The sequence below is a fragment of the Scardinius erythrophthalmus genome (genome assembly GCF_964197995.2).
Source record: "Scardinius erythrophthalmus genome assembly, contig: HAP1_SCAFFOLD_357, whole genome shotgun sequence".
Classification (NCBI taxonomy): domain Eukaryota; kingdom Metazoa; phylum Chordata; class Actinopteri; order Cypriniformes; family Leuciscidae; genus Scardinius; species Scardinius erythrophthalmus.
Window position 1 is genome coordinate 21,875 of NW_028296255.1, and position 15,525 is coordinate 37,399.

General features: G+C 37.1%; 1 protein-coding gene across 3 annotated transcripts; it reads right to left on the reverse strand.

Moving 5' to 3' along the window:
- Nucleotides 1–254: 254 nt before the first annotated feature.
- Nucleotides 255–14,531, reverse strand: LOC308686512 (uncharacterized protein). 3 transcript variants are annotated; one of them, XM_081394941.1, is made up of 6 exons: nucleotides 14,440–14,531; nucleotides 12,903–12,954; nucleotides 8,269–9,328; nucleotides 7,247–7,402; nucleotides 6,747–6,836; nucleotides 255–1,917 (listed from the first exon to the last, which is right to left on the reverse strand). In XM_081394941.1, the coding sequence occupies exons 3-6, from the start codon at nucleotides 9,310–9,312 to the stop codon at nucleotides 1,609–1,611; spliced, it is 1,599 nt and encodes a 532-aa protein (XP_081251067.1). In that variant the 5' UTR covers nucleotides 9,313–9,328; nucleotides 12,903–12,954; nucleotides 14,440–14,531; the 3' UTR covers nucleotides 255–1,608. The 3 variants fall into 3 exon arrangements, with proteins under 3 accessions (XP_081251067.1, XP_081251068.1, XP_081251069.1); XM_081394942.1 differs by having other exon boundaries at nucleotides 304–1,917; nucleotides 7,247–7,312; nucleotides 14,440–14,521; XM_081394943.1 differs by having other exon boundaries at nucleotides 317–1,917; nucleotides 9,211–9,328; nucleotides 14,440–14,521.
- Nucleotides 14,532–15,525: the final 994 nt, after the last annotated feature.

Here is a 15,525-nt window from a genome sequence, read left to right on the forward strand (position 1 = left end):
ATTGAATTATGGACACTGGTTCCACATAATTTGTTTGTGTTCCCAGTATCCTACACATTCAAATAGTTTCTGTACAATAGTTTTGTGTTAATCACTTGTATTTTAATTAAGTAATGTGTACATGCTCTGTTTAAGTTAACCTAACATAATTCAATCATTTTAGCAGAACATTATTCTTTTAATTTAGATTGATGCCTGGATCATGTTAATTCTACACAATCTAATCAAGTTATCTTTACATAATTTTTTTATTACATTTTTAATGGTTTATGTGGTTACTTAAATGTGTTTTTGTACAAAACAATAAAAAAGCATTAATTTAAACCATTTATTGAACATTCATTCATTTCAATACAAAATTATGCATGTTAAAACGTACAAAAAGTACTGAATCTGATGTATGCAGTAACATTCTCTATTTTCTAGACTTATCTAATTTACGAAGACCATCAGATTCACATCATAGATAAGAATATAACATCTCATATTTCTGTGAAAACTGAATTTTGCACAATTCAAAGAGAACTTTGTTCTCTCAGACTCTCTTCAACACATTTAATGTGCAGACCTTGTGTAATGTTAACATCAAAACGGTCAGTCCAGAACTGAACAAAATTTGACGTCTTGAAATGACTATGAAATGACATCTTTTTAGAATCTCTTTGGTGATTAAATATCAACATGACTTAAACTAGTGTGTAAAAAAAGAAGAAAAAAAAACCTTCCTTTTCTACGCAATATGCATGCATGCCAATTTTAGATCGAAGACGTGAACTCTTCATAAGAAATGTTTTAACAAGATCATGAGTTATATCTCATACCTGCATTCATGAAACTGTGTCTTTATAAACAAATAGAACATTGAAGCACAAATAATTTGATTTCATGAAATAAAAAAAAAAACTGTCCTGACTCCACTTAAAAATTATGCAAGTAAAAAGTACAAGTACTGAATCTGATGGATGCAGTCTCTATTTTCTAGCTAGACATATAATCTCATTTACAAAGACCATCAGATTCATATCATAGATATATAAGAATATAACATCTCAAATTTCTGTGAAAACTAAATTTTGCACAATTCAAAGAGAACTTTGTTCTCTCAGACTCTCTTCAACACATTTAATGTGCAGACCTTGTGTAATGTAAACATCAAAACGGTCAGTCCAGAACTGAACAAAATTTTGACATCTTGAAATGACTATGAAATGACATCTTTTTAGAATCTCTTTGGTGATTAAATATCAAAATGACTTAAACTAGTGTGTAAAAAAAGAAGAAAAAAACCCTTCCTTTTCTACACAATATGCATGCATGCCCATTTTAGATCGAAGTGAACTCTTCATAAGAAATGTTTTAACAAGATCATGAACATGAGTTATATCTCATACCTGCATTCATGAAACTGTCTTTATAAACAAATAGAACATTGAAGCACAAATAATTTGATTTCCAGAAAAAAAAAAAAAAACTGTCCTCTGACTCCTCTGCACAACTTGAATGTGTAGAACTTGTGCTGAATGTGTAGAAACCTCAAAACTGTAAGTGCCTAAGAAAGGCAGTACTCAGAACTGTTAGTTCATGCATCCTGTGAAAAAGCAGTACATCTCACAGGTGAAGTTTGGATTTGAAGTTTTGGGCCTTGATAGAGAGCTCACCCCCATCCAACTCCATGATGATTTTTTGCAAAATCTCAAAAGTGTAGCGCAACGTTGTGGGGTACTTCAGGTTAAGAGAATAAATTAGACCAAACAACATTGTAGTTGCAAAAGCCACATTCTCAAGGTCCTGAAGCACAATGACACCCTCAAGGACAATTCCCACATCTCGGGGTTCATTCTCAGCAATGTGCTTTATCACGAAGATCCCCATGGTGGTCTTCTCAATGGCACTGTGAAACAGATCCTCATCCATGTCCTGAAGAAAGTATTAAAAGATTAGATGGGTATATAATTAAAACACTAACACGAACCATAAGGGATAAAGCCATAAGGCTTTTAGAGTTTTTACTGGGCAAGTGCATTTTTAATAATTTGCAGTACATAAACACTAATCTAATAGCCTCTGTGCACAAGGGTAGTGATGAACTTTCGCTGTCGCCAGAAGTCGGCATATCTGTTTCCGGTTTACTTGCGCGTCACCCAAAATGTCTATTTTGTGCAGCGAAATTGAAGCTCAAATGGCTGTTAGCGACTTGAAGCAGAGCAAAGTGGCACACAGTAGTGCTCCTTACGTACCCATGTTATCAGGTTAGATCACACTGCACGCGGTTGCAGTCCGTTGATCCACTCAAGGTGCATACAGGCAAATACAGTATACAGCAGTGCAGTGATCGTTTCCGCACCGAGTCTATTTTTGCTGTGCTGGAAATGCTGAATTAAAGTGACAGTGCAAGTTTCGTGGTCAAAATGAACAAAGATTGACCTGAAAATGTGGTAATTTCACCATAAATGCGTTTAATTAAATAAAATGTAGTTATCTTACCAAAAATGCATTTAATTATATACTACTATTTTTCAGTCATCTTTTTACTTTTAGAAGACCTGGGTAAAGCAAGTAAAACTACAATTTGCTTTAACAAGGCGACATAATGAACAACACTCGTCTTATTCGTGGAGGTGGAAAAACATTCTTTGTGACATGCAAGATTTATTTTATTAAAATTTAAATGCAAAAGAAAAGGCTGTTTTTGTCAATTTTAAGTTAAATATTTGACCACTTGCTTGAGAAACTTAATGTAAGTAATGCATGGAATAATAGCCCTACGTTGTTTAAATTGTGTTTAAACCATAGACTGTAAAAAAATATGGACGTAGTGTCCGTGACGTCACCCGTAGGTTTCTGAAGAGCATTTTTGAAGCCTAAAGTGGGTAAAGCCAATTAAAAGTTCCTGTTTTTGCCCTTCGAAATATTATAATAGTTAAAATACAAGGCTACAAGTGAGACTGTGTATTACTTCGAGAGTGTTTGTGTATGACAGTGATTATGACAGTGATATATGTGCATACATGTCAGTCACTCTTTCATGGTCCGTCAGCACGGCATCGCTCAAGTCGTTCAAGTTCGTAGAGAACTTATTCAGTCCATTTTAAATTCTGATTTTGGCCGCCTCTCAAATGGGTTAAACCGTTAAACCATAGATATATTGCCTATGAAGTTCAAGTAAATTGTTGCAAGCACAGATAGTATGTACGCTACATATTACGAAATAACGAGATATGTTGAAATAATTAGGCTAATTATTAATTATCATTATTAAAAATAATACATCTATAAGAATATATCTATGCTGAATGTTGCTTGTTCAATTGAATAAAATGAATACTTTAATTGTGATAATTAAAATAATTGATTATTAAATAGTAAGTGTCCTATGTTTGCTCATTTATTAATACTATTTGTATATCTAGCACCCCCTCAGCACCTGCGTTAAAAAAATTATCTGGCGCCGCCCCTGGTTATAACGGCCCACGTATTAAAAAATGGTCAGGTTTAAATCGGGCTTGGGTTCATAATTACAGTTAATGTGTTGGGCCGGGCGTGTGGTGGTAGTCAGATACCCATGCCATTAAAATTACTTATTTTCGTCTGTGTATAGGACCTGCAGCTATAGCTGCCTATATACCTTCGCAGGTTCTACCATGCCGGTGACGTCATCGGAATTGCCAGCGTTCTTATACTAACAAACGCAATTTTTGTGTTGCTTAAAAAAAAAAAAGAGCTATATTGATATTTTTAATTCAATTTTTTTTATAATTTACTTTTAATTGTCATAAACAAACGTTATCAACGTTGATTATTTCAGTTCAGTTCATCTTTAACTCACTTCCGTGTTGGTTTCAAGAAAGAGACGGGGAGTTTGCCGCTTGGTTTAAACGTGTATGCGGCAGTGTTTCCCCTACAATGTATTAAGCAGCGGCGCAGCGCCGCCGCTGGATTTTCAGCGCCGCTGCAAAATCTTCACATGATCAGTAATATCACAACATTGGTAATGCGATGGCTCTGAATCCACTTGTTGACAAGAAAGTAGTCCGACGAGGATCGATAGCTATTGTGTTTTTTCCAGTCGGGCTACCAAAATGCATAGACGGCCTGCCCGAAGGGCTATAGAGCTGGTAAGTCCCGCCCCTTCCGCTAACCCCGCTGGACCTCTAGGTTGAAAAATTGTCAATGCAAGTGAATGGGAGAAAATAATTATTTTCTGATCCCGTTTGAATTGTGCCATGAATTGAACATATGTTGTCTGTGAATTTTTTATATAACTTTCCGTGTAAAGAATGCTATAATTTAGCGGGTAGAAGTTTGATACGGTTAGACTTTGTGTGAGAGCACTTTGTGGACTACAACTCTCGCTGCTTTCAACGCGTTTGAAACGTCAACACCACTAGCACACGGACACTAGCTCACGGATCCTGCTAAACATGGCTGTGTCTTTGATGCACTTCATCGCCTTCTTTCAGGGAGAGAACAAAATCGTTGAGGTTGGTGAAAACCACGGGTAAGTCAACTTTATGGGGTGACGTCACATATGCGACATGTAGTCTTTCTCGTTATGTCTTTTCCACAACTGCTAGCCGAAGAATCATACCACATACTGTCAAACTCGTAACATGAAATGTTATATAAAAAATTCACAGACAACATATGTTCAATTCATGGCACAATTCAAACGGGATCAGAAAATAATTATTTTCTCCCATTCACTTGCATTGACGGTTTTTCAACTTTGAGGTCCAGCGGTGTTTTACGGAAGGGGCGGGACTTACCAGCTCTATATGAAATAATGTTCGCGCTTCAGTCTTGTAATCAGATTCAGCGCGGTCTTCAATCCGCAGCGGCGCTGAGCACGCAGAGAGCACTTCAGAAACAGAGGGTGTGTGTTTGTTTGTGTGTGTGTGTTCATCTGAGTCTCATTGGTCTGTCATTGCTCATCAATGTCAGAATATTTTGATATGACCAATCAAATCAAAGTAGGCGGGCTTTATGTTCAAAGAAGCTGCTGTGCTGAGCGTGAATTTGAGCAGAGCGATCAACTGACGATTCAGGTTACGGTCAATTGCGAGATAAGATGTAAGTAACGTTAGCTAACTAAACATTTCATATATGACAGCTTTTTTAGGTCATAAATGTGAAACGAATGACAAAAATAATAAGGCAAACGAATATACTTTTGTCGAATTTCGCCATTTTGAACTGTAGGAAACAATCGACTACTCGAGCGTCCATTAACCATAAATTAATTAAAAATGGTGAACGTCACCAACAGACACCACACGTCAAATTTGTGGAAGTATTTCATCAAGGATGACAAAAATATTGTAATTGGCCCACTCTTCAAGAGGCCGTTCACATATTGCGTCTAAAAACGTGGCCGTGCCGCTGTCTCCTACAAGCGCTTGCGCTCCGCTCCCATGGCGTCTGTCATTGCTATGCAACCATGAACTGCGCTCTCCATGATGACGACGAATAAGTATCAGCAAAAGATTAATTGATTTCTAGCCCTTGCATTAGCTTTACTACTAAATATATTTCTTGAGATGAGAAGGAAAAACCCGCCTGGAAAAAAAAGCGCACCACGTTGCTTCCATTATGAGCGCACTCACCGCGCGCCTACATTTGAAATAACGACCTTGAGCGCGAAAAAGACGCGATTTGTGAACGGCCCCTAGAAGCAGACGTCTGAAATGAAAGACAAGAACGGCTATTTATTTGGCTTTAGACTGTTACATGAAAATTTAAAAATGAAATGTCATAATTATAATGTTTTGAGAGTTTACTTATGTAATTGTTGCATTAGGCTATGAATTAATAAATGTTTATTGATAAGATCTAGCTATTTCATGTCTTTTTATTTACAGTAGCATGAACCACGAGTAGTCGAGTAACTCGAGTATTGTTTTGATAAGAAATCGCCTAGCAGAAATCAGTAGTCGTGCAACCCCTAATGTGTACAAAGAGAATCGCAATGCTGACAAAACTTTTTTTTTATAAATAAAAGTTGCAGCATAACTTCTGGATTTTAAATAAAATAAATAGTAAGTATGTGTTTGTGTAGGCTACTACAGCCGCGTATCAGTTATTCACTGCAAACGCAGCATGTGTGAAAGCACTTGCGTGCTGCTCCTGCACCGCACACACACTGCAAACGGAGTATGTGTGAAACGGGCATTAGATCCACCTACAGTTCTTAGAAACTTTTTCTTGTACAACAGCAGCACTCATCTTGTTTGTTTATAGTTGATGCGGATGAAGACAGTTGTAAACCAGAAACTGATATGCCGACTTTTGACAATTGCGGAAGTTCGTCACTACTCTTGTGCACATAGCCTATACAGATGGTTTCAAAACAGTTTTACAGTGATAACAGGAAATGAATGCAACATAGATTGTTTTGGCTGTACGGCATACACATATTACATGTTTAATCTATAGGCATGCACGTTTGAATGCGTATACGGGTGGGCGTGTAGTCTTTCTTTACAAAGTGACATTGCCAATTACTTGTCTAGTAGGGCTAATCGTTTTTTAATATGTGGTCGATTCAAAATCGATTCTCAAACGCCACAAATCGATTTTTTTCCATATTTATCAATTACCCAAAAGCCAGAATTAGTTTTCCTCCACTGTTCATAGCATACCTGCCAACCTAGAAATTATTTTTTGCGTACGGGGTGGGGGGGTTGAGGACGACTGCGACGTTAAAACTAGAACAAACAAGTTCAGTCTATGCAGCTATAACCACTTACCACATACTCCTGCATAAGATCTTTAGGGTCCTCATTAAGATAGATGCAGAGTCCTCTGATGGCAAGTTCTCGTGATGCATCAATGTCATCCTTAAAAAGAAGTCAGAGCAGAAATGGAAAAAGGTCAGCTATAGACACTACTCAACACTAACAAATAAAGCTAAATGGGTCTCATTCACTAAGAATTTTATAGAAAATTTTAATGAAATATTTCTGCCTCATCTCTAACATTTGATATCAGCCTGATCTGTTTGACATAGGGTGTTGCATTGATCTGTAAACTACAATGAGTGTCAGGATTCAAGAATCAATTGTTTCATCTCAAATAGTGTCAGTGCACAACAACCGTCACTGCAACGTGTAGACTTGACATGTTTCATGTCTACTACATGACAAGAATTCATAGTCAAAATCATAATCAGACACAGTGACTATAGTAGACAAAAACATTGCGAACCCAGCACACGAAAAAAACACCTTTAACTATCTGTTGTTCTTACTTGGATTACAGCTGACATCATTTCTTTCAGCATTCTGCCTTGCTGTCCTGGACGCCTTTCAAAAACCTTCAGGAAATTTGCATAGTGAAGGTCAAGCTGAGATAGAAATTTTGACTGTAGAGGAATGGTCGTGATTCTTTTAAACTCTGTATTCACCTGAAAGTAGAAAATTAACATGAAAGCACTTTCAACAATAAGCTATGCCTCATTACAATAAATATTCACCAAGTAGTAAACACTAGGGCTGGGCAAAAAAATAGATTTTTCGATTAATCATTTTTTTTAAATGTGGTCGATTCAAAATCGATTCTCAAACGCCACAAATAAAATTTTTTCCACATTTATTTATCTATTACCCAAAAGCCAGTATTAGTTTTCCTCCACTGTTCATAGGCTTGCAAACTCCATTTTATAGCTAATGCTGTGAGATTTTGTTTGTTTTATCTTAATCATACAATAACCTCAACTAGTGCTGCACATTTAAAGTCCCCGTGAACCGGAAGTTGCAAACGACTTTTCTCCAGTGTTATGACGTATTTCCCAGTGAAAAGGAATATTGAACAGAGGGCAGGGTTTTACTCTAAGCGCTCCTCCTCTCCATGTCTGCTCATAGCAGACTAAAGCCTCTGTTAACGGTTTGAGGGGAGTGGTTAAGCGTTGCCCAAACCAATTCCTCAAACCTACGTCATCAGAGAAGGTCCTCCAATGCAGAGGGGAGGGGCATTTTCAGATTTTGATTAAAGATTACCATGGTAAAAAATTTTTTTTTAAAATATTTTCTTGCACGGATTAATTGTTCACCACAAGACTAGTAATATGCGCTAACAAAGTAAATAGGGTCAATTTTGATTTCATGGGTACTTTAATCATATCGCAATCGCGATGTCAAGCCTATGCAATTATATGACGTGAATGTCCTGTGTGAATCAAAATCGAATCGAACTGATAGCTTGCGAATCGAAATCAAATCGAATTGTAAAATCTGAATCGATACCCAGCCCTAGTAAACCCCCGTCACAAACCTCAGTCACATCAAAGAGAGCTGGCCATCTTGTTAGGAAGTCGCTGATCATAGGAGCACAACGAAGAACTTCACGTCTTCTTAGTGCAAATGTTCGCTGCATTTTAGTCTTAATAGTCTCTCTGTTGTTTCTTGTTTTAACATCAGAAAGGAGCTCTACTCTGGCAGTCTCTAGCGTTTGGTCATTCTCTCCAATGGGGTAGGACGGGCAGTAGTCCACTTCACCTCTCCTGGGTTTCTTGACATTGTAGGCAGGACTTTGTTTTCCATCTGGCTTGTTTTTTAACTCATTTACAGTAACTTCAGGACAACCAATTTTTCTGAGATGTGTGCGATAGTTTGAAAGTTTGTATTTTAGACTCACTTTCCAGCCTCCATAGCCAGTGTCTGAGCCCCTCTCTGCTAAACATGGATGCCTCTTCGTGAGTGCATCTGCGACTTGTTCAAACTCCCTGTCTGTGACATAGAGTTTGTATTGAACAATTTTTTGGATCAACCCCTCGAGTATGTCAGACTTGAGTTTAATATCAGGGATAAGTAGTGTTCCTTTTTCTCTAAAGACACCATTGGCCTGTTCAAGTTTATATTCTGCATCATAGGAGAAATGTGGAATGCTAAATGTATCAGGCCAAGATGATCGTGTGGTGGACTCTGGAGAGGAGAGGATGATAGTAGTGGAAGAACAGGATGAGGGAAGTTCAGAATGTCCTGGAGCAGAAGTATCGGAAGAACAGGATGAGGGAAGTTCAGCATGTCCTGGAGCAGAATTTGAAGTGTTCATTGTGCCAGACAGAGGTGTGAGGGAGTCAGTCAAGTGTATTATCTTGATTGTGTCTTTGTTTTTTATTTCATTAACTGAAGTTAAGTTCATAAACTGGTCCTCAAAAAGTGTGTCCATGAACTGCAGGCGAAAGGCACTTTGAAGTTTACACTGACTCCTTACCACATCCTCCAGTTCAGTCAATGTCTCAGGCAAGCCAGTTGGAAAAACAACTCTCTGGCAGCTGTCCTTGCCTAAAATTACTCTTAGTACAGATGTCGTCATTGTCCAATGTCTTTGTCTGTATAAAGAGAAAAACAAACAAATGGTGAACACATAAAATAATTGTGGGCAAACCAAAAAAAATCATGTTGATGGTGAAACAAGTTTGGCCACAATATTCTTTTCAACATTTTTTATATATAGGAACTAAAGGAAACAGAATCATAAAACAAGGGTCCACATGACAGAACATAAACCTGACAATAAGCTTGTTGGGCTTTTGTTTGTCTAACAGTTCCGATCCTTGAATCTGACTATTTCACCAGTATCAGCACTGCTTGTTCTATACAAGCAATTAGTTTTAGTTAGTACAGGTTACATCTGCGTTTGGCACGTGAGCAGCACGTATTTTTTTCAGCGTGCATGTTAATCAATGAGTGCATTCAGAGCGCGAGCAGGAGTCGCGTTTGCTGCTGTAGTGATGTAGTTGCAGTCGGTGTGAACCGGCCGTTAGGCTATTTTTTTTTTTGCACTCATACGGAAAAAAACGAGCCTATCGCGCCGACCCCAGGGGGTTAACTGAAACTAATTTGTTTAAAAAGTAGGCTATTGCCGGTAACAAGGCAGGTTTGCATAAACTCAAAATGTATCCTGATTCCTACCGCATTTATCTTATTTTTTAGTCTAACGAGCATCTGGTTTGGCAATGCAGAAATGGACTGTCGTGCTTAGTTTTTTCTTCTTCCAATTAATATGAATTAGAAACTATCTAAAAAAAAAAAAACGACAAGAACATGTTCAATTAACAGTTTGATGACAAATTGATGAAATTGCCTCACTTTCTGTCACTGTGAGAATGTGCTTTTTTCCCCGAACGATATTCTTTTGCTCCTTGATTTTCGAATGGCATTTTTGGCAGAAATTCATATCCCTATTTATCATCCATTGTCTCACAATATATAAATATATATATAGATTTATTTAGTTTTTAAATATATTTTTAGGTTTCGATTTCTTACCTTTACCACAGACAAATCTCTTCAGTGTTACCATCTGCACACGTCCAACCAAATAGTCAGCCAAGGGGTATTCATCAGTTAATTCACTGACTTCTACAAGACTAAGTGCTTGCGTAGGGGACTGACTTAGCTCGTAAGCTCTGTAATGTTCTCGATACCACCCACACAGCTCTTTTAAAATGAAGAACAACTTCTGATGCAAAACACAAATTTGTTCAATTTGACCAAATTCAGGTAATCCGCCTTCAGATCCATGAACTACAATCATTCCTGTCCTGTAGTTGATACCCTTGCTCCAAACGTTTTTTGTGATATGGATTTCAGAAAGATGAGGATATCTGTGCCTTACAACCTGAGCTATTTCGTCCTTCAAAATATGCACTGGGACTGCAGATGCGCTTGACACATCTAGCTCTGACTTATCAAGACTTGGCAATGTCAGCTGGTACCCAATCATTAGCTGATGTTTTGTAGCCAGGGAGAGTGGGACATTTTTAAAACAACTGGTATGTCTAATGACTCGTTTAAAGAAGCTGTGCTTTGCTTCAAACCTGATTGTCCAATATCCCACAAGAGGACCAAACAGCCTGATTATTTGCGGGTAATGCTCCAAGTAGTGGTGTTTGGGCAGCAATCTCTCTTCAGAAAATAACTCTTTATATCTTTGTCTGTGCTCCGATATTTTACATTCTAGGTATGCAATGGACTCGTCATTGTGAACTGGGGCAACAACGAGTTCTACAATATCTTTCAATTCCAAGAGAATCTGCCATGCAGGCTCATGTTCAGGAATCTGAGGACCAATTATAAATGGAAGCAAACGTAACAAGCTCCAGTTCTCATGAGCATTACCTCCTATTGTTTTTCTGCTTGAGAGATGTTGAGGCAAAACATGTGGCTTATTAGTCTTATCAGTCCACTTGTATGGGAAATCTAAAATTAATTTGTTGATTTCATTTAAAGTAATGTACTTCTTTGATATTATCAATGTGAGACACTTTGCAAGCTCAACAGGTACAATACCCTCAAAAATATCATGGGCAATGTCTGGAGGGTATCCAGTTAGAACATCAAAATGTGAAAGAGCTTTAGTTAGAGGGCAAGCTTTTTTCACTCCAAAACAACTAGTACTATTATCTTCAGCTGACCTCACGTGAGCAATGTGGAGATCTTTTGTTCTGAGGCTGAAAGCACCTGTTCTTACCTCTTTTGACTGAATGTCTAGTTTGCTTGCAGTACAAAATCGACAAATATAATGCCCTGAAAAACTTTCATTAAAGCCTGCTAAAGCATGAGCTCCTAAATTGTCTGCAGCAACAAGGATAACTGTACCCTTCAGTGATTTACCTAGCTGTGGTATAAAAATTCCATTTTCTTCCAAGGATTTGAGGTCTTTTAGGAGTGGTTCTAACACTGTGTTATAGCCATATGTTTTGACATCATCAGTTTTACATAGTAGGGCCAAGTATATGGAGGACAATGATGAATTGGACCCAGGAGGTAGGTTACTCAGCACCCAATAGACTGCACAAAGCTTGTGTTTTTTGCGGGATGTCCCCAGGGGGTTGCAGAGCTCAAAATCATCAATATATAAACCCACAAACAGTCTTAAGTCCTGTCCTGACAAGAAGCTATTTTGCTTAAAATGAAGACCATCTCTAAAAGACCGATATAGACCTTCCGCCTCAGTTTCTTGTGTTTTCAGATCCTGTGATATGTTGTCTAAAATATCTTTCCTATTTAACAGAACTTGTAGGGAATCAAGAATAGGAATGTACTGAAAAGTCTTTTTGTTTTTAGCATCTAGGATATACTCAACTGGATCAACTACATTAAAGTTAGCCTTATAATACTGCCTACGCTGATAAGCAGAACTAAGGGAGCCACCTTTTTGTATAGCTTTGTGAATAGGGTTAACTGTGCACAGTGTAGTAGCTATTTCACTCAGGACAGATTTCTCAACTTGAAGATTATGCTTCTGAAAAGCATCACAAAGAACATCCGTATTAAGAGGAATTGATAAAGTGCTATTTAGATTGTAAAGCTCTTGTAAAAATTCATCAATTTGTGAACTTGGTACATGGGACAAATGTTCAAGCTTTAACAACGCTGCTGCAAAATTGTGTTTGATTATATTTGGTAGGTCCTTTGTGGAACAGACATCAGAAGCAGAATCTATATCATGACATGCCTCTACCTCATCATCCTCTTCAACATCTGATTCCTGTGAAACTACTGTGGTAGTAGTTACTATCCCAGGTTTAAAATCTTTAAGTGAAAAAGAATTATGTTTTCTGTTTTTATGAGATTTAAACGTACCACAGATGTTTGTTTTAAAGTTACAATGTAAAAACATGCACGTTATCAATTCATTTTTTTTCAAATGTGCATTAATATGAGCCCAATAATCTTTCTCGGAGTACAGGTCTCCACAATTACATATATGGCAATTAAATATGCTATTTTTAGACTGTCTCTGCCTAGTTTGAGTCACATGGAATCTATTCAAATGAATCTTAAGAGCATTCCACGTTCTAAACGAGCATGGGCAGTTTAAATATACACATGGAAAACAACTATTACGTCCAAAATGTCTATGTTTCAGCCTATAATGCTGCAATAGTTTCAACCTACTTGTTACAACTACTGAACAGGCCTTGCAAGTCCACATGTACAGCAAATGTTACTGAAAAGAGAGAAATACAAACAATTAGTCATGAATAAAAACAATAATAAAATTATATAATCATAAGATATGACAAAAACATATTAAACTAGGTGAGTGTATTATTGACCGTTTGCAAAGACCCGCCCCCCTTAGTTACTGTCCGACAAGCTAACTTACGCCGTTCTCACGCCACACCATGTTCTCACGCAGTGAAAAATACATCGCGGCACGCTGACAGACAGGACAGACCAGGTTACTTTTCAGTTACGTTTGATATTAAACATATTAAACAAAGTCTCACCTTTCAAATTTGGTCACTTTTTAAAGAAATTTAAACAATAAATACCGTTTTGTGGCTCTTTAATGTGTCGTGACAGATCGCTGTATAGAGCATCAGTTAAGCTGCTCGTGAACCGATCATCTCTTCTTTCTAGTTAATTTATAGCCTCAAATAAACATGAACAAACATAATGAATGTTGTTTTAACCACGGAAAGGCGTCAGTACACTCCGTTTTACAAGTTCAAATCCTCCTATGTTAATCTACTAGCTGCTAACTCTCCTGACTGCTTTGTCAGACAAAATGGCGGATGGCGAAGTATGATTGGTCAGATCACCTGTCAATCAAGCTCCCTGCGAAAGGTCAATTCAGTAATTCTTGAATAAATCTGACAGTAATTTTATAAAATCTTCACATGTTAATAATAAAATACAAATTACTACATGTATACTTATGAAATACATTAAAGAAAAACAATTTAAGTTATATTGCTGTTTGCAATGTGCCCATGGAGTCACAGTGCGCATTGAAAAGTATGAAAAATACACATCCTAGTGTATATCTATCCAACAGTTTACAGATTATTTGTTTCTTTACAGTTTTAAATTCCAGTTATTCTGCTTATGATGCCAATTAAAGTATTAGTGCTAGTGTGATGGACTGAAAATCTGAACGAGGCCTAACAGACACCGGTAGCAGTGACGACATCGTTTAGAAACCGTGCTACACTTCAGCAAGACGAAGTAATTTTATGCAGATCCACAGCCCTTTATATACAGATCAAGCATTATAATGGGATTATATCATATCAGAGAGAGTTTTACCGTGCTGACTGTCGTAACGTTAACCGTATGAGGCACGCTGGAATGCTGCAGCTGAACGGAGAATGATTGGCAGCCACAGCAGACGGAAGACAAGTTTCCTTGAACTTTAATTTTAGGATGTAAATATTCTTCTGTCCCTCACATTAATCTATAGAATGGCTTTCGATAACTTTGAATATAGTGGGACGAACTTTTATGGAGTCGGTCAGGCGGAAAACCTCGTAGTTTTCTATGCAGGACAAACCCTGACCAAGCGGCTAACGTTACAACACTCGACGAAATAAACAGTCGACATGATTTAAAAAGTGTGGGATTATCTTAAAAAACTATTTATTGTATTTAAAGTTAGATGGACAGATATTTTCAGAATATAATATTAAATTTGTAAGGATAATCTTACCTCATAAAGTCAATCCCCTCAGATGTCCTTCTCCAGACCAACGGTCCTGTCGTATATTGCGCGTGCGCGGCCGCTCTAGTCCAAATACTCCCGCGCACACGAATATTTAAAAATAAAAAAAAACTCAAAAAAGACAGACCAAAAAAAATATATATGCGGGGAATTTTTTTTCCTTCCTTTCTTCAATAAAAGCCAAATTGACTTTGTGGGCAGCATTTCAACATAAGTCTAAAAATATGCTTTTTTCCCCAGCACTGAAATGACACATAACGTTACCCAGAAACCCGCATTTGCTAAATTTTCAGATTGAGAACGCATGGAAGCCAAATCGCCTTGTTTGCATCATATAAAAATTATAAAATAAAATAGAATAAGCTGAAACAAACATGTACCTCTCTTTTTTTTAATGCAGTTTCAGAAATACACTGATGCAATATTTACATGTTGCAACAACTGAATTAGGTTAATTATACATGATGAAATTAAGTGCCAAAATACAACACAATTGTGTTGTATTAGCTCGTTTTAATTAAGTAAATTCGACAGCAGTAAAATCATTTTGAGTGAACACCATCTGTTTGATGGTAAATTGAGTCTTAATTGATTTGAACATATTATTGCAACATGATCATATCACTTTTTGATGACTGTGTTGAATTCTCTTGGAGTTTATGCAATGTAATTATGTTTGCATCGCAAACATAAATGTATTAAGTAGATTGTAAGTGTATTATTTTAGTATTCTCAATAAAGCTGCTTTCCTTTTTTTTCAGTGCATAATGAGTGATAATATTCGCCATCTGATTTCTCTGATGAAGAAGTTGCTGGATTTTTGTAAATGAATTGAGGGAGTCAAGGTATTGGTAAATTATGTAATAGTGATAATAAAGTCTGCTGATCCTGACATTGATGGATTGATTTATTCTAATCTCTTTCTTGAGCTGCATGTGAGTAGTCCCCCCTTTCACAAACTTTGTTTTGTCTTGTTGACATAAGGTTGATTTTATCAATCTTCTGACAAGGCCTCACTTGTCAGAGGATTTTTTATTGGTCAGTTGAAGGAAACACAGATGTATTGTTAAAACA